General features: G+C 33.4%; 2 protein-coding genes across 2 annotated transcripts in view; one reads left to right on the top strand and one right to left on the bottom strand.

Moving 5' to 3' along the window:
• Positions 1–21,116, bottom strand: part of LOC123700111 (flotillin-2) — a 214,564-nt gene that overhangs the window by 190,619 nt on the left and 2,829 nt on the right. The window lies entirely within an intron of this gene.
• Positions 5,517–11,057, top strand: LOC123700104 (glucose dehydrogenase [FAD, quinone]-like). The gene is made up of 5 exons (XM_045647229.1): positions 5,517–5,792; positions 8,329–8,556; positions 8,737–8,869; positions 9,469–9,588; positions 9,781–11,057. The coding sequence occupies exons 1-5, from the start codon at positions 5,564–5,566 to the stop codon at positions 11,030–11,032; spliced, it is 1,962 nt and encodes a 653-aa protein (XP_045503185.1). The 5' UTR covers positions 5,517–5,563; the 3' UTR covers positions 11,033–11,057.

Here is a 21,116-nt window from a genome sequence, read left to right as displayed (position 1 = left end):
CACGGCCTCCGGGGAAGAGGCCGTGGGTTATGTCGGATTCCTACCGACCAAAACCCCACTGTGTTCCGTCAAGCCACATCAGCGACAGGGCCACGGGTATGTGTAGAATTCATCCGTGACCCCATCAGCGGCAGCCCGTCGCCGGGCCCAAACAAGCTAAGAGCCTGCCAGCTCTACCCTCATGGAGTGGCGTGAGCGGAACACGTCTCACGCCGCCTCATCCCACCGGACAATGGACTAAATCCCCGCTCCATTGCCCGGCTCCCATCGTCAAGGAGGCTGGTTGCGGCTGCGTAAATCAGCCGCAGCGCGACGACGACGCCCAATAGGACGTCGGCGCCGGATCGGGTCCGCGTGAGGATCCCTCTCGCGAACCCGCTCCGCCTCCTCTTTCCGCGAGATCACGTCCTCAGAGAACGTGATCACCGCGCGCCAGGATCTGTCGCTACCCACCATTGCGCGAACAATGGAGGGCAGAGAGAGATCCGACCCAACGACCGCGACCAAGCGAGCACAAGGCTCGGCCCACGCGGGGCACTCGGCAAGAGTATCTTGCTCTTCCCCTGTACATTAACATTTTAATAATTTTGTTGAAAACAATAGGATTAAAAAAAAATATTTCTTTACTTTTCTTTCTTCACAAAAAAGATGATGTAATATCTCAAATATAGTAAATATTTCATTAATATAACATTGACGAACGTATTTTACAAAATTTTACTTTTAAACACGATAAATAATGTAAAACAAATAACGTCCTAGATTAAAAGTAATGTAAGTAAAACAGTCCGGGGCTATGTTTATGAATTATGATTTTATAAAGTACCAAAATAAACGGAAAAAGTAATAAACAATAGCCAATATAACATAACAAAATTTGTTAGTTTAAAAATGGTAGGAGATTTTTTTTTCACATCGCAGCAGGAACACCAAAATTACTTGAATTGTAAACTAGATCAACTTTTTCGCTTTGAGTGCTTTATGTCATAATCGACGAAATTCAGGGATTGAAAATAAAATTTATGCCGAAAATTAAGAAAGAAAAATGAGGAGTGCGAGTCCTTCAAATTATATAATATGTACATATTTTTAGGTAAAATATGTTTAGTCCGCTACATTATATTTAATATTAAGTGCAAAAACATTAGCCATCATAAACATGAAGGCGTCGACTTTTTTTGTCACGCTTGAGCTTGTTTCGGAATAACCTATTTATCATACTTTTATATTTCACGTCATTTACCTTAAGCGAGGTATTAAAATTCTACACTAAAATTCTCTAACTACATCTTACAACGATTGCTAGAGTCGACCCTTAAATAAGCAAGGGGAAAAATCAAATAAATTTGTGAATTCATAATATCTTTGTCAGTTTCTGGAAGTGCAGCAAGAGAAAGCATATTAAGATCTATATACATTTTGTCTCTCTTTTTAGGTACGTTCTTTATTATGTTCAACAGTAAAAATTAAAATAATTCATAAATCACCTTGCATCCTAAAATAAAACTCCTACTAAATCTTAGTGAGCAAATTTGTGGTAAATATTTTTAACCCAATTATATTTTGTTTATTAAATATAAAATGTACAAATTATGAAATCATATATTTATACTATATTATACTTTAAATTTATCGTCTATGCTTATTTCTATTGATAAAACTTAAAACAAAACGTTTTCCTATATAAACCAGAAATATAGTATTGTACTACAAAAAGCTTCAACGCGCGCGTTGCTCTCAACCATTTTGTAATAATAATATTAACAAAACGAGAAATTAATATTATTAATTTCTCGTTTTGTTTTTACGACTAGAACACGTACCAATAAAATATTTTATAAAAAGTTTAAAAGAGTTTAATAGTAAGGTATTAAATGCACTCCCATAAAGGCATAAATAATTATATTTCATAGGTTAACATCGGTACTCAAAGAAAACTGTGTTTCTTTACGTTTCTTCTTTTTTCTTTTATAGGATTTGTGGAAACTAACCCCTTGTTACGAATAAAATTGTATGTATGTTTCTCTTTCATGTGAAAACCACTGAACTTATTCTGATGATAGTTAGCAGCGATGTAGCTTATGTACCAGAACAACACAAATTATAGTATGTACTATGCCTACATGCTTTGCTGATTCGCCCGCGGGTAAAGGCAGATACGATGTTAAGATAAAATTTACATTTTAGCTTATAGGGATAAATACTACAAGTTATTCAAAATAATTGCTTGTTTAATCTATACATATTAAAGTAGTATAGCTTCTCTGAATATCTACATAGTTATTCCGGCTTATCTCTTTAACGGTCGGACTGTTTTTATAAGGACTTTTAATAGAAGATAGCTGATGTTACTTTATAGACTTCACCAATAATCTCCTAACGGTACCCTTTTACTTTGAGTTACAATTAAGTTTAGACAAATCCTATTTACATCAAATTACCTGGGCATTACAAATACAAAACCGCAGGCAACAACTAGTAAGAAAATAAAACGTAAATAACACACATTTATATTTATATGAAAAATACAAGTTAGCCCTGTTTCTTTTATAAAATAAATCGCATCATTGACCTTTGCACAAAAAGTATGAAAAACACACGCATATAAAGGTTTATGTTTTCTGTTTTCATCAGGTCGATGCTCTTAACGGAATTTTGATAAGGAAATTTTATACATAGTGTTCTTTAAATCTATCTTACTTATAAAATCTAAATAAGAATTAGAATGTATCTCTAGATTACAGGTTCGATGAGAACACAGCCTACTTTATTTACTTATCCTTTGATCATCTACTAGACACCTATATCTATATGTTTGTATAGTGATAGTGATACCTATTGATATCACTATCACTACATAGTATAAAGCAAAGTCACTTTTTCTGCCCCTATGTCCCTTTGTATGCTTGAATCTTTAAAACTACGCAACGGATTTTGATGCGGTGTTTTTTTAATAGATAGAGTGATTTAACAAGAAGTATAAAGCGGGCGAAGCCGCGGGCGGGAAGCTAGTTTTTACATATTATAATAATCATTGTACTGACTAGAACTTGAAAATATAATTAATAAATAACTACTGTTACCAGTATTATACCTTATCCTAATAACATAGGAAATATAATAAGAAACAAGTATACTCGGTGGGTCATTCATAGTTAGTAATGTATTCAAGGAAACAAATATTGTCATAAAGTGTGTAATTTAAATAAAAAGTATTAAATTTCCAAGTTTTAAGAGAACACGTTGTATAAATGTATTACAACGGTTATTTCCATACATTATCATCGGACATTGACTCTTGTGATTTAAGATTTTTTTGCGAAGTGTTTAAGCCTTTTAAGCACCTGTACTGTTAAATTAAAGCAAATGTATGGGTACTTGTTGTATGTGATTGGTCAACAGCCATGGGAAGCAAACGCTTACTTAAGTTCTATTTTCATGCAATTTTCAGGAGATTCGCTTAATCTCTACAACCAAAACTATCACAATATGTTAGGATAGATATAACTCGATTTATACTCATATTTTCTATATGTAGAAAAGTGGTCTGAGGTCTCAAATTTCTAATTTTGAAATCATAATAATTTTATAATTTCGAGGAAAAACAGTAATACTACCTTCTATATTAGAAGAAGAAGAAAGAAGAAAATACATTTATTTTAATGTCTTGCCACACAGGAAAAAAAAAAAGCGGTCATGTAAGTTACGTGTAAATTATCAATTCTTTAAATCCTTGGCATACAATTTGCAATATAATGTATATTTTTATTTTATATTATATTTTTCATTTTTTTTAATAATATTATAATATATGACAAAGTTATCAAAGATTTTTATTTAGGTTTAAAGAGTTCTGCGTTAATTTCTTTAAATCATTTGAAAAAGTTCAGTTATATCGATTTCACACTGAAATATATTATCATTTTTTTCTCCTCACAATTCACAATCACATAACTTTACATGACAACCAAACCAATACAATACCAATAAATATATTTTTTATATGGTGCAGTGAAGTGTAAATAACAAAAATAAATTGAAAGGTCATTAACCGCTATAAAATAAATGACGAGACAAAACTAGTACATATATGACATTTGCAAAACCCTATAACAAGAAAAACCCGGTAATGATACAGATAAATACTTTTAAAAATATTGAAGACTAAAGTTCTATTTTGTATTCTATATTATATCCTTATTATGCTTTGTACGATCACAAGAACTTGCAAGGCAATGAAAATCAAAATATTCTTGATCATATTGTTGTTAAGAAACGATCCGCTTGCCTTTATTTCCCAAATATTAAGGAAACATGTATCATATATTTTCTTCATGAATATATCTTTTTTTACCAGGAAACAATAAACGCAAAAAATGATTTATAAATGGTCAATCATATTTGAAAGGATATCCTAGTAACATTTTCTCATAACTCGATGCGTAGAACTTGACTCAGTACCTTAACCTTAACCCTGTACCAATTTCTTGTTAACGATCAATTTAATTATAAGTTCCAAGAATACACACGCAATACATTTTGTGTAAAAAATTCAATACTTTTACTATTTTAAATATCACATGATTAACATTTTAAATTGGCTATGTCTAAATTTAGACCAGCAAACGCCAACTAAAAATACATTGCAAATAAATAATATGAGTTAATCAGCATAGTCTCGTTTTTTTTTTGTCAAAGCTCAAATAACTAAATATGATTAGACCGCTAATAGACTAGACTAAACTATGATTTATATTCATAATGAACGTTAGTTATCGATAGTCGAAATTAAAAATACACAACACTTTCAAGCAAAATATGAACAGAATGACGAACGATTACTTTAAAAGATATCTCACATTACGATCTCATCAGAAAATAGCTGCGAATATATTTTGTTCCAAGTTTAATTTTACCACCTTATCATACATAAAATCAAATGTAAGTACCTGTAGGTACAAAATGATATATAGTAGGTATTATAATTTATTTATCGTGTTGAATTCACTGAAAATATGAATTGTCCTTGAAATTAAGGAATTAATAGTGAGCGGCATAAACAAAAAGATTTCCGTTCTAGGTTAAAAAAATTTAATACTGTAAATTCCCAAATGAATACGTTCTCTTATGTCCAACAGGCTAATAATATTATAATTAATAATAAAGACTTCCCATACTATATCTACTGATATGAATAATGGAAAGCTTTGAACTTGTAATAATAATACTAAAGTTGCATTACTTGGTCAAGTTCTATAATTTTATTTTTAAAGATATTTATAAATTGCACTACAAAGTTCGAGACACAATTTACCACAACCTACATCTACTTTCAACAAACGACCTAGCCTTTCAACATTGGCAGGACTTCACATATGTCATTAAATTGAATAGCTAAAAAATCTCCCATAGAGAAAGTATCACCAATTTCACATACAATAAATCAGATCACAAAATCAGAGTAAAGCTGTATCCCTGCACACATCGCAGACCATCCGCGCCTGTCATTCAGAACAGACACAAAACGCACCGAGCATACACTTAATAAAAACTCTACCATAAAATGTTAACCCGCTTCATAGTTCTATTCATTTTGTTCATCGGCTCTTCATCCATAGGTGAAGAGGGTGATAGTGTGCATAATGCTAGTGCAAGGAGTGGCAAGTTATTCTGGCCGGGGTCCCAAAGCCACTTGTATGATATGGTCACGGAAGTTGCTTCGTCGATGTATGGTGCCCATGCTGATGGAGATTTCTTTGATTTCCTACGGGACTCCTTTCCTTTGCCAGGAGGTAAGTTGATTTTTTTATTTAATGTGAAATTTTGTTGTACAATAATCATTGCAAAAGGACAAACTTAATCGATTTAATATTAATCAAAAATATTCGTACATGTAATTCAATTTCAAGAATCTAAACAGTATGCAGTTGCTGTATAAATAATTAATTAACGCTCGTCAAACATAAGAAAATGTGTAGATAAAAATAAATATTCATTAAATAATTAATATATACTAGAATATTTTTTCAACAAAGGTATTTTTCAGTTTTAATTCGGTAATTTTTAAATGGAATTACATAATTATTGAATTAAGTATTTCCAAGAATTGAATTATTGGAGGTAAGCTCAATCCTTCAATAGCAAGCAGAAAAACTCCGTGTTATTCCTTAGTTCTGGGCAACAAACTATATGAAAATATCGTCACCTCCTCGGAACATTCTGATGATCTAGGCGATGTGTCAAAAAAATTAACTGACCCACGCAACTCTTAAAGCCTTTTTAACCGACTTCAAAAAAAAGGAGGAGGTTATCAATTCGGCCGGTATATTTTTTTTTTTTTTTATGTATGTACACCGATTACTCCGAGGTTTCTGAACCGATTTACGTGATTCTTTTTTTGTTCGATGCGGGATGGTGTCGAATTGGTCCCATAAAAATTTTATTCGGATAGGCCCAGTAGTTTTTATTTTATGAGCATTTTTGTCTGTAGGTATTTGTAAATTTTGCAAGTGCAAGTTTGAAGTCGGTTGTTTTTAACGCAGTTATCACTTGTTTCTAACATTTTTTAGGTCTGCTCTTTCTCTATTTGTCATGGTGTTACACTTATAACCGTTCTCGTCGATTTAGGAGTTAGGACTATCCAACACAAAAAAATTTTTCAATTCGAACCAGCAGTTCCTAACATAAACGCATTCGAACAAACTCTACATTTTTATAATATCAGTAGAGATAGATTTTTATGTACCTACCTACTTATACAGGAAAATTGTTTTCTTGAAAGAAAAGCATTCTATGTTTGACTCAGGGGTCTAGTAGACTATTTTCATTCAAATTTAGCCGAAGTTGTGGTTTGTCTTAAAACCGTAATGAACAAACATTTTCTTATTACTTCACTAGCTTACCGCCCGCGGGTTCACCCGCTTTATCCTACCTAATAAATCATATACCAAAATCTTCCTCCTGAATCACTCTATCTATTAAAAACTATCTATGTAGTGATATAGAAACCGAGGATTTATAACTATGCATTGATACGGACATTGCAAATTAGAATGGAATCCTGGCTTTTATCATTAACCTAGTAATAATTAACACCTTTTATAAGAAGAATGAAACATCGTCTTCACATCAGAATCCATAAGGTCAGGAAAAAATACCATACGAGCTTTGCTACAACAACAAGGTATTTATAATTTCCATATTAATTGCGAATTCCTACAATTATTCAATGAGTAAGCTATGAATATGATGAATATGAAGATGTATAATCTTAATATTATATTAATAATAAAAATTTACTATACTATGTGCGGAAAGCTTGAGGAGAACGATGTATTTGAGTCAAGTATAGAGTATTGAGTTGATAAAATATCTAGTTGTAGTGAACTACTTAAAATGCAGTTAAAAATTCTGTCGATTATTATCAACGTTATTCATAACAAAGGCTTCTTGAAATATTGGCGATCTCCGAACTACACCCAAATACAAAAAAATATTAAAAAAAGACCGTAAACCAGTTAATTTTTATATACTATTGATGTGGTATCGAATTTAAAAACTAGGTTATAGCCCATAAGATACACAAAGCCCTAGATAAAATTAACGGTTAAAAACTTGAATATTTCAACAAAAAAATAAACAAGATGAAATCGAAACTGGAATTATATACAAAACAGGCCATATTTAAATATACAGTTAGATTTACGTGCAAAAACTTGTAACAGTATTTTGTTTTGGGCAAAACAGTTGTATCGTTTATTAGAGAATTAGAGATCATTCTAGATCTGTATTCAAACAAAATTTGGATTAATTGTATGGTAATTATTCTTCACGATTTATAACAAGATAAACAAACCTATTCAACATAATGGTGAGCCTAGTTTTGAACTTCTTATCGCGCTATTAATATAATATATATGCCTATGTTCTCGTTTTTAAGCTTTTTATATTATAATTCAATTTATTAGTTACTTGTTGAGTATAGAAACACATAGGAGGAGCGACGTTTCCTGTCATCTCATCGATAAAGACTAATTAATTAACAGTTATTTATCGTGTTTCACGTTATGAATTAAAGAGCTGCGGTCCTAACCTACTCTAATGTTGATACGAAATTCCATTTTGCATAAATACCTATGACTTGTTAAGATGTCTCTTAATACCTGTTGACGCAATCCTGGTATATTCATAATTAATGGTTGGTCACAATTGGCGACTACGAGCGAACCACCGGGCTCAGTGGCGTCCCATAGGCCTATGTCCATAAGTGGACAACTGTATGCTAATAATGAAGATGAAACGATAATAATTGCAATACCATTCTTCCAGGTCTCAACGAACCATACTCCGAATATGACTTCATCATAATTGGAGCTGGATCAGCTGGGTGTGCTCTAGCTAATAAACTGTCTAAAAACCGAAACATCACAGTTCTGCTGTTGGAGGCTGGCAAACCAGAAATGATATTGACTGACATGCCAGTTTTGGCACCAGTATTTCAATCGACGGATTACGCGTGGCAATATTATATGGAGCACCAACCCGGCGTCTGTATGGGTAAGGTCTCTACTGTGACTAAAAAATGTTGATACATTTTAAACCATTTTACTTTTCTAACAGACTTTTTTTTTATTAAATGTTCCTTTAATATCTAAGCTCCTTAGAATACACTCGTTATATTCCCCAATAAACACACATGTATGAACTCTCGTTAACAGTTTTGTTTAATTTCTTCAGGCATGTCAAACGGTCGGTGCTTTTGGCCACGAGGCAAAGCAGTTGGAGGGACGTCTGTCATCAATTATATGATCTTCACCCGAGGCAGACCACAGGATTGGGATCGAATAGCAGCTGATGGGAATTACGGATGGTATAAACTTTTTCATTTTAAATGTTAAATCTTGTAACTCTGAATAAGGCAGGTGCTTTTCCCATGTAAATCATTATCTTTAGCAGCAAATATGTGAGCACTCTTCTATGCACTATCAGGGAGGGACTTTTTTTCATAACGAGAATAAAATCCATTTTTCCCTTATCCAACATTTTAATTATGATCACGTTTTTAATGTGATATGTTTTCTATAGAGATAGTCACTGCACCTCGTAGCTACAATTAAGAAAAATAATGCCATAAGCCCTAAATTATACGAATTTAAGGTTTTCATTCAAGAAACTGCTCATCAATGACATACAGGTCCCACCACCTCAAAAATATAACTTAACATAATTGAAATTCAAGACATGACATTGTTTATTATCAGTTAGGCACCATTCCTTATTCGATTAGACCTTGAATGATAGATAACCTCTCAAAAAATCGATAGAGTATGTGAGCAGAATCTCAGTCCTTTAAAATACGCTGTAAGATATCTGTATTTATAGCGGAAACTTGAAATTAAAGCCACGCTTTAATTGCAGTCTTAAAAACGATATGAAAAATTACTATATTTATTACCATCACCTTTTTAGGGCGTACAATGACGTATTGAAATATTTCATCGAACTTGAAAAGGCATCCTTAAAAGGATTTGAGAAAAATCCATATAGAGGTCAAGATGGTGCTCTTCCCGTGGAATTTGTTCCTATAAAGTAAGTTTATTTGTTGTTAAAATAACTAATAATAATTTAAAGATTAATTCCATTGATATTTTTCCAAATAAAATAAATAATTTTCAAGCATTACCATCTCAATCAGTAATTATTGTTTACGTTTCTATGTTGTGTGCTAGTTACTTAAAGTTCGTTTACCTCAATTAATTTGATTGTATCCTGTTATTTCAGAACAAAGCTTCTCAACGCATTTTTGGAGGCGGGCACCATTCTCGGTCATCCAACTGTCGATTACAATGCCCCACACGAATTCGGATTCGGGCGCGTCCAAGTCACAATAAGCGGCGGTCATCGAACGAGCTCCGCTAAAGCATTCCTTCATAAACACAAAAATAGGCGTAACCTTCATATACTACCGGAAACTAGAGCCACTAAAATCTTAATCGACCCAAACACGAAAAAGGCTTACGGTATCGAGTATGTTCGTAATAAACTACTGCATACTGTTTATGCTCGCAAAGAAGTAATTTTGTCTGCTGGACCTATAGCGTCACCTCAACTTCTTATGTTATCTGGAATAGGCCCTCGCGAACATTTAAGTACACTTGGTATACCTGTTCTTCAAGATCTTCCAGTAGGTAAAGTTCTTTACGACCATATATGTTTTCCCGGCCTTATATTTACGTTAAACGAAACCAATGTATCATTCTTAGAAAGGCGAGCTATAAGTCTTCACGGAATAACCCAATGGTTTAAAAATGGCGATAACGAATTTGCATCACCTGGTGCAGTGGAGGGAATTGGTTACATTAAAACCCCAGTCTCTACCGACCCTGAACCTACGGTGCCAGATATTGAACTGATTAGTATTGGCGGATCCATTCTATCAGACGGTGGTCCAGGCGGAAGTAAAGCAGTTCGTAGAGGAATGAGAATAGTAGATAGTGTAATGGACGAAGCATTTGGTTCAATTGACAGCACCGATACGTGGTCAGCATTCCCAATGCTTTTGCATCCCAAATCTGTTGGTCGTGTCGAATTAAGAGACACCAACCCATTCAGCCATCCAAAAATGTATGGTAACTATTTAACAGATTCGAATGATGTTGCCACATTTGTAGCTGCAATACGACACATTCAAAAAATAGCAGCTACGGCTCCGTTTCAAAAGTTTGGCGCAAAAATACATCCTGCATCTTACAGAACGTGTAGGAACTTTGTTTTTGACACAGATGAATATTGGGAGTGTGCTTTGCGAACTCTCACGGCCACCCTGCATCATCAGATATCAACATGCCGTATGGGCCCGGACAGTGACCCTCTGGCAGTAACGGATCCAGAATTACGTGTAAAAGGAATCAGTAATTTACGTGTAGTTGATACGAGCGTTATTCCTAGAACAATTTCAGCGCACACTAGCGGACCTGGTATGATGATTGGTTTGAAAGCCGGCGATATGATAAAGAAAGATTGGAATATTTAAGGCAGATTTCATATTTTATGCTGAAGCCAAAGTGGTATATATGTTACCGGAAATGTATGAAATCAAGGAATTGTATACAATTCCTAGGAAATGTGTACAATTCCGATACCATTTAGGAAATGTATAAAATATTGTTTAAAAAACTATTTAATGCATGCATATCCTAGGAAATGTATAATCTTCCTAGGAATTGTATACAATTCCTATATCGTATTAGGAAATGTGTAAAGTAAATGCTTTCTGTAATAAAACACGTTGTTATTTTTTTATTATAGCTCTTATTGATACAATCGGGTAACAGTCATACCGTAAAATTGTAATAATATTATGTTCATATTATTATCTTACTAATTAACATTTTAAAAATCAACTATCTAACTTTAAACGTAAATATCACAAAATCAACTTATATTTATTCTTATAAAATCAAATTTTCATTTTGCAAGTAATCAGTCCCCTCGTCCCGCTGTCCTCGCGTATATTTGGCGCAGTCGGATTGTACAATCCGCCGTTTTACATTACGGCTAGCTGTTTTAATATGCCGAAAATTCGTCTTTTTCCAAAATTCTACAAAAAGACGGTCGCGAGCCGACGGGCCCCACTTCGTGGGGCTCCTATTTCTGTGTAGTTTTAAAAAACACGAACCTAACCTAACCCACCCCCTTATCCAAACCAAAAATTTCTGATTACGGATTATCGGCATAGTTACTACAAAATGCCGACCGTTTCTAAACGGCCATATTATATACAACTTGCCGACGACGTATCAATATCTTAAATGTTTTACATTTCCGATAGATATTTAGGAAATGTATAGATTTCCTAGGAAATGTGTATAAAATAATTTATTTCACACATTTCCGTACGATTTTAGGAATTGTATACATTTCCTAGGAATTGTATACAATGACGGATTACATACATTTCCGGTAACATATATATTAAAGTTTAATCGAAAGGAGAGAAAATAATTAGTATTCTTAGCAATAAAAGGCTGAAGAATCAATTGTATACTGTATTTAATTCAAAAATAAAATATAATATGTATGTAATATGGTTTAATATTAAATGATTGTTTTAGGTTCATTGCATTAAGTTGAACAAAAAAAAACGCCTTAAATGTTCATACAAGCAATGTTGAAAAGAAACGTATTCATGCATGTAAAAAAATTAATCGATAATTTGTAAAGGCTCTATATATATATTAATTGTACATATACGTGCCAGTTTATTTTACAAATCCACTATTTATATAAATACTAGCTTACCGCCCGCGGCTTCGCCCGCTTTCTCTAAAACTATTTAAGATTTAAACTATCCTATCTCTCAAGTTGGATCGAACTGCACATGGTGTGTGAATTTTATTATAATCGGTTAAGTGGTTTAGGAGTCTATTGAGGACAAACATTGTGACACGAGATTTATATATATGTATTAAGATTAAGATTAAGATTAAGATAAGATTAAGATTATTACAATCTGTACTTTGAATGCATAGGGGCTGTAAATATTTATTTTCGCATGGTCATGAAATAATTACATATATATATCTATCTATTATACTCTAAATTATAACAGTAAGTACCTAATAATTAAACATAAAATTCATCACATTTTTAATATATTGATAAAAAATAATTCAAAAAAACGTCGAAGCGCTTCGAGAAAAGGTAGGTAGTGCCCGTGCGCTTCGGTTGTTCGCTTGTCTCGTCTTGGCGGGGGCACTACCGTGCCCCCAGATATACAATGACGTAAATAAATAAACAATGACGTAAGGAAGTTAATTGTAATTTTAGTTTCAATTAATGGTTAAGTTACACTTTGTCTTACTCATTAGCTTAATATTCAGTTCATAAGATAGGATTAACAAAATAAAGAAAAATATCAACCTGTGAATGGCTTTTCATTTTAGATGATATCAAAAACGTATGTTAATACTATTAATTTATAGTTTTTATAAGTATAATATTATAACGTTTAGACGTACAAACCGTTATCAGGATAGAAAAATCTTCTCATTAATTTAAGCCAAAATTTGCAACCCCGTTACGACGAACAATGAAAATATCCAAAAAAAAGCTACATAATTAAATATAATGTTTTATATAAAAACCGGTTCATTCCGTCTAAACTTGGCAATGGTAAAAGGCATGGTCAAGATTTGAAAAATAACAGTACGCGATTCGCGAAGCATAGTCGCACGCGGCTTGACGCATTGCAGAAATGAGCATGAAAATATACACATTATATTTTATATTAATTATTTCATTAACTTCAACATCGAGTAATGATGATTTTGAGGACTTAGTGACGGTATCCGACGAAGACTATGCAGTGCCAGAACCAAGCGATTACTATGGATACGAATTTGGTAAAAAACAGAAGAGACATACGTCTGCTTATTACAAAAGCAGAGTTCTGGACGCTATGCTAAAAACTCCTATGTACCACTTGAATACATCAGAAAATGATGTATTTGCAGCGTTTAGAGATCACTACGAACTGCCGAAAGGTAAGTGATGCATTTTGACTATATGGCTTAAAAAATTTCTAGTCCATGTAGGGTATTTTCATTGTTGCTATTACTTTGATGTCCTTTATATATTCAGTACATATCTGTGCCCATTACTTTATCTAACAAATGTTTATGCATATAAATATCTTCACGATCTAACCCTCCTTATAAACTTAGAATTTTATTGTAAGTTACGTTAGATAAAGCTCACAAGAGCTGCATTTGGTTGAATCTCTTTATATATTCATCGTACGTAGTTTGAATGCAGGTAATATTTCAAACAATGCATCTCTACTACTAAATACTGACTTAATGAAGTCTTGATGGGCCATTTCCCATTGTTGTAATCTTCATTTTTGTTGATCACTACATAATATAAAACAAAGTCACTTTCTCTGTCCCTATGTCCCTTTGTATGCTTAAATCTTTAAAACTACGCAACGGATTTTGATGCGGTTTTTTTTAATAGATAGAGTGATTCAAGAGGAAGGTTTTAGTATATAATTTATTAGGTTTTAGACAAAGCGGGCGAAGCCGCGGGCGGTAAGCTAGTACCCTATATAATGTAAACAGTAAACACCCCTATTTCGATTCTTACCGTGTTTATTCAAATCTATCTTCCGTTTTATTAATAGTCTTATTGGTAAAAAACGGCAAAAATTAATCCGAAAATATCTGTGCTATTAACACACATTCACTTAACCATTCAAAATAACTGCTTCAAGCTTATTAGTTACAAAAAAGAAAAAACCATTCCGCTATAAACGGTATACATACATATAGCTATACCTATATAGGTATATAAAGAGCTCTTGCATTTCAGGTTTCAAAGGACCGTTAAAGACATACGATTTTATCATTATCGGGGCTGGTTCTGCTGGTAGCGTCCTGGCTAATAGACTGAGCGAGGGGAAGAAGGCATCAGTATTATTATTGGAGGCTGGTGTTGGCGAGTCCATTATAGGAAGTGTTCCTATACTCGCGCCTTTGCTGCAGCAAACGGATTATGTATGGCCTTACCTTATGGAACCTCAACCCGGGGTTTGTTTGGGTAAGATATTCAATTGGTATTGGGAAAATTTAATTTACTGCTTTTGTGTGAGCACAAAATGCTGATTTCAAGTTAGTTTACACTTAACAACATATAACTGCTATTCGCTGGATTGCGGGACGAAGGCAAATATTGGCGAAAAGCGTTATAAAGTAGCTTAGTTTTTTGTTTAAATAAAATGTTATATTTAACATCACAAATCGATAAATCTTATTAAATGTAAAGCCATCAATATTTTGGAAAAGCCTTTGTCATATGGAACGAAGAAACACTTTTTAAAGTTTTACAGTTAAAAGCTTATGTGGTGACGAATGCTAATTTATATTTGTTTACGAAATATTGATTAATAAGGATAAACGAAATTAAAATATTTTGTAGCATTCGCGTAAATAAATATAATCTATGCAATATGCATAGTACACAAGGAATTCAGCGTCTATGTCCGTCTATACGAATTTTGCCAAATGCTTTCCGAAAAGCTTAATCCATACTAATATTATAAATGCGAAAGTAACTCTGTCTGTCTGTCTGTTACTCAATCACGCCTTAACTACTGAACTAATTTGCATGAAATTTGGTATAGAGATATTTTGATACCCGGGAAAGGACAGGATAGGTTTTATCCCGGAAATCCTACGGGAACGGGTTTTCATTTGAAAACGCGGACGAAGCCGCGGGCGGAGTGAGAGAGTGAGTTTTATATACTTTGTAAGCCAACGTAGGTAACCAAAAAATATACTTTCTGGACTAATAAATAAAAAGGCTAATGCATCTATGCGGAGCTAACATCAAATCGCAAATTAACAATGTATTATAAGTACTTATTAAGTTAACACGTACTTTTTTTAAAGCTCTCGAACTGAAACTTTCCGGCGATTTATTCTTATGTTAATTAAAAAATATTCAAATTATGAACCATTAACCATACACGAGGAACAAATGTTGAACAAATTATTCGACATTGAAATATTAATCTTACAAATACCTAGATACTTCCTGAACACGTTAGTAACACGAATAAAGTTATTAAGACTTAATGTTATAAAGACTACAGAATTACCTTCGCCTTTATTATTTAAAAAAAGGTATATCTTGTGTTAAAATCGAACGAAAAGGTACAAATTGTTGTAGTATTTTAAATAATAACTGTTCTAAGCTTAACTACAATTTAACTTTTTAGCACATTTTATCTTTATACGTACAGCGCCTTTTTAAATGCTTTTTTTCTAAAAAGCATTAAAAAAACTCACTTTCTTTTATTTATAAATAAAGCACCTTATATATGGTACTTGTATTTATCATAAAGATTATGCACACTGCTTGTTCACAGCTCCGAACATATTATGTGCGCTATGGTGTTTGTATTTGACTAGGTTTGTACTTATAAAGTCATTTAAAAATAAACAGGTTACATGACTGTTGCACTTGCATGACTGTAATAAATAATGTCATGTCACTTCCCTATAAAATACTATATAGAAAACACAAACGTCATAATTATAGAGACAACATTTATTAAATAATAATTAATTAAGCCTTCATTGTAAATACATATTTATAATATGTAATTGTAAAGTTGGACTAACCTGATTGTTATCTCTACAGAATACAAAAATAACAAAAGCTACGTGTTTATTAAATACAAGGATATCCGAAAAAAATACTTTGATACCACTTTTTGAATGTTACTGCTAAAATTCGTCAAAACTCTTGTTATTTTTTTATACCGCGAAAAAAAATATAGACCCCTACAGCTACGCTATAATTTTTTTTACCGTCAAATTATTAAAATCAAAATTGTATATTAAAAAATTTGACACATTTTGTTACACCCAATTATAATGATTATTTTTCCGACCCAAATATCGAGCTTCAGCTCTTGTGGTATTATAAGTGAAAATCTTTGACATTTTAGCAAGCTCTAGAATTGAGATTATCGAACAAAGCCGAAACCGTTTTATTAGCTACATAAAACCACAAAAACTGTGCGTAGTATTATTTCAATTCAATGCATGTAAAAATAAAAATGTCAAATACTGAATTTCGTTTTTCAATGAGCCTTTCGCTATTTATAGAAGACCTACAATATGTATTATGTAATCACTGAATAGTTGCATTTTATCTTTAATACATAATACGTTCAAAAAAATTATTTTATTCACACAATTATTAAATCAAGGTAGCTTCCGGTCTGATATAATTCCGGTAATAACTTGTATAAAAACAAACTCGTTTGTGTCTGAAGTTTGAGACACTGATTTTTTTATTATAGTACATGCCAAGAAGCTTAAACCTATCTAATACATATATATACGTATATAATATACTAGGTCCGCCCGCGTCTTCGCCCGCGCAGTCAAAGAAAAACCCGTTCCCATTCCCGTGGGATTTCCGGGATTGCTTCATTTTCCCGGGATGAAAAGTAGCCCATGTTCTTTCTCGGGTGTTAAAATATCTCCATACAGAATTTCATAAAAATTGGTTCAGTAGTTTAGGCGTGATTGAGAGACAGACAGAGTTACTTTCGCATTTATAATATTAGTATGGATATAAGCTTCTAGGCACATGCGCAGAGCTTTGACAATGAACCTCACATTGAGGTCGTATACAATTAAATAAAATATTTCAGCTTTTTAAATCTTTCTTGCAAATTGTGTGACTTACGAAATTAAGATGACAACCTTCATGTCTATAGATTATATCAAAATACATTTTTTTTTTAATTACTTCAGGGATGGAAAACGAAAGATGTTTCTGGCCACGTGGTAGAGCTGTGGGAGGGTCGAGTGCTGTCAACTATATGATTTACACCCGTGGTATGCCTGTAGATTGGAATAGGATAGCTGCTAAGGGAAACTACGGATGGTACGTACCTAATACGCAAGATTATATCAGTCAATACTTTGTCAAAAATACAATTTTTAAATTATGTATTTTGTTATTATACTTCTTTACCTAAGCTTTATTAACGCATTGAGCCCCAAGCGGCCCGATCGATCCCAGACATAATAGATTTTCTATTGTGTCTGTGGTTCCGGGGCAGTTACTACTGGATAATATTAATGTGAAATTAACTTTGTTAGTGTGTCTTTCTTTAAGTCTAGGAGCGATTTTTAGTATGGTTTCTGTGTCTCGATAATTAGGAAACTTATAATTGGTTACTTTACCGCGGTTTAGTCATTACATAGGATTTTCTTTTAATCACGCGGGCAAAACCGCAGGTGGAAATCTAGTAATTTTATTACAACAAGGACAAGCATACTCAAATGGGATGTTCGGTCCTGCAATGTAGTTACTAGCTAGATGTAATCCGATCCCATATTCTCATATGTCAATGTGGTTAGAACATGCCATGTGTAATAATTTAATATCCTCAAAGTAGTAGTAGTAGTAAGTAAATAGTGTATGCGAAAGAGTGAGATAATTTCTTATTAATATATATTCAAGCATTCCAACTATTACAGTTTACCCAATGCGATATGCGGTATAATTTACAATACATTTTTCTTACTAATAGGTGCATTACATTAATTTAGATATTATTTTTAAGAAGAATATATTAACGTTTATATGGAATGGATTTGAACAGTTTTAAAATAAGTCACCATATACCCTGTACTCTATGAGTGTCGTCACCCTTCCCAATTATAGTTAGGGGACGAGATGAATAGAAGAGAACAGGGGTGAGCGACTGACGTCATTCTACAACGCATGCAACGCAAATGCATTCAGCAAAAAGTTAGGAAGATAATAACAAAACAAATTCCATATTTTCAGGTCATACGATGAAGTGTTGCCGTACTACATTAAATCAGAACGAGCGAATTTGCGTGGCTTAAAAAACTCTCCATATCACGGTAAAGATGGCGAACTTAGCGTAGAAGATATTCCATTTAGGTAATATAAAAATCAATAAAGTAGTTATGCGAATTATCTTTAACATTATTATTGATGTATTCATTCTGTTCGCAGGTCCAAATTGTCGAAAGCATTTTTAGACGCTGGTCAACTATTTGGTAATCGAAGAGTAGACTACAATAGCCCTGACGGATTCGGCTTCAGTTTCATTCAAGCTACGACAAACAAAGGGAAACGAGCAAGCAGTGCCACAGCCTTCCTTCATGATATTAAAAAACGAAAGAACCTACACATATTGACAAACAGTCGAGCCACTAAAATCCTAATTGATCCGCTCACAAAGAACGCTTATGGAGTCGAATTTCAAAGGCTTGGCCAAAAATATACAATCCACGCTGCAAAAGAAGTTATATTATCAGCTGGACCTATTGAATCCCCGCATTTGCTCATGCTGTCCGGTGTGGGTCCACGACAACATTTAGAATCATTTGGAATTAACGTTATACAAAATCTTCCGGTAGGTGAAACGTTATACGACCATATTTCTTTCCCTGGTCTTACGTTTCTATTGAATGCTACTCAGTTAACTTTAGCTGAAAGGAAAATAGCCACATTACAAAATACAGTACAATATACTCAGTATGGTGATGGACCTATGTCATCACTAGCGGGTGTTGAAACAATTGGATATATTAAGACCCAGGAATCAAATGAATTCGGCGATGTTCCTGATATAGAACTAATTGGAACGTGTGCTTCTCTCGCATCAGATGAGGGTAACATCGTAGCCAAAGGATTGCGTCTTTCTAACAGGCTTTACAACAATTATTACAAGCCCGTCGAATATCTAGAATCTTTCACAGTTCTATTTATGTTGTTACATCCTAAGTCGGTAGGCCATTTGAAGCTAGGATCTAAGAATCCGTTTGAACAACCAAAGCTCTATGGAAATTATCTAACCCACCCGAAAGATGTAGCGACTATGGTGGCTGCCATAAGATATATAATTAAACTAGTTGATACACCACCGTTCCTTAAATATGGATCAACTTTATATAATAAGAAATACCCAACCTGTGTGCAGTTTGATTACGATAGTGATCAGTATTGGGAATGCGCAGTTCGGACGATAACAGCTACACTCCATCATCAAATAGCAACATGTAAGATGGGTCCATCTACTGATCCCATGGCTGTGGTTGATCCAGAGTTAAGGGTGTATGGTATCGGAAATTTACGAGTAATAGACAGTAGTATAATACCAGAAACAATAGCGGCCCATACGAATGCACCAGCTATTATGATTGGCGAAAAAGGAGCGGACCTAATAAAAGCACGATGGGGCTTATTAGATAACTATGTTAAATAGATCGTTAAATTTTATTGTAAGCATTGATGATGCTAATGTGATCAGTATATATTTAAGAATGCGAGACAAGTGTGTGTAATGTGTATAATATGATTTGTGTAAATGTTTTTTCGTGTAAATAACCAAATATGTATCCTTTAGCACCTCCATTTATATTAAATTGTAGAGTTAATATTAAATGTAATGCTACAATATTGAAGCTACGTATTCAGTATACGATTGCAGCAATCCATACTAATATTATAAATGCGAAAGTAACTCTGTCTGTCTGTCTGTTACTCAATCACGCCTAAACTACTGAACCGATTTTCATGAAATTTGGTATGGATATATTTTGATACCCGAGAAAGGACATAGGCTACTTTTTATCCCGGGAAAATGACGCAATCCCGGAAATCCCACGGGAACGGGAACTATGCGGGTTTTTATTTGACTGCGCGGGCGAAGCCGCGGGCGGAAACCTAGTATTGATATAATTTTAAATATACCTACATTTTAAGAGTGTTATGTTAATTTAATTGTTATTTATGAATGAATCTTTGGAGCTTATTTATATTAAAATAATAATTGCTCAAATAAATGATATCTTGCATTTATAAATTCGACTCTACATACAATTATGTAGAGTAGCTAGAGACTAGATTTACGACATTTTATCGTAGTTGTAAGCTAAAATGTATTACAATTTAGGTTGATTATCCTAGTTGTGAGCATGAGGTCATCTCATTCAATTAACAAATAAAAGCATTCAGCAAGGACGCCTACATATTATCTGATAAACAATTTCTATGCTTTGTCTATCATAAAATTGTTAAATTTTTTCACAATGTATCTATCTTTATGACGTCATCGCGTCGATTTGTTACGATCATGTATCGATAAGAGCTCAATCATACTTTCTCACGTTATCGTAGGTCGTTTATGAAAACGATTGACCGATAAAATCGATATAGGTATTTATACTTGACCATGAAATCGTCGTTAACATAGGGTCATTGCGCCAGTTCGCGTCCACTTAGTGCAGTTGGAAAGTTTAAAGGAGAAAATAAAAATGTTCCAGAACCAATTTCAACGCAAAATTTATGTAACGTGTTCATTACATAGTCTATTTTAAGATTTACTTTCAATTGTCTTGGAAATATCATGTGGTTTTTATTTATCTAGACAAATAGCAGAATTAGGCGTTTTACCCAGTTCGCGTCCAAAAATTCCAGTTTGCGTCCACCTGTGGACCAGTTCGCGTCCACCAGCTTAGAAAAGGAATTAAGAGTGTATTGGGTGATTTTTTATC

This window comes from Colias croceus, chromosome 19 (assembly GCF_905220415.1).
Source record: "Colias croceus chromosome 19, ilColCroc2.1".
Lineage (NCBI taxonomy): Eukaryota > Metazoa > Arthropoda > Insecta > Lepidoptera > Pieridae > Colias > Colias croceus.
Note: the sequence above shows the minus strand (reverse complement) of the source record. Positions and strands in the feature narration are given on the sequence as shown.

Bases quoted from the DNA above. Each gene is read 5' to 3' on its own strand.
- LOC123700104 (XM_045647229.1), top strand. From the start codon at position 5,564: ATGTTAACCCGCTTCATAGTTCTATTCATTTTGTTCATCGGCTCTTCA. The intron at 5,793-8,328 runs GTAAGTTGATTT...CCATTCTTCCAG, and splicing joins CTCCTTTCCTTTGCCAGGAG to GTCTCAACGAACCATACTCC. The intron at 9,589-9,780 runs GTAAGTTTATTT...CTGTTATTTCAG, and splicing joins GTGGAATTTGTTCCTATAAA to AACAAAGCTTCTCAACGCAT.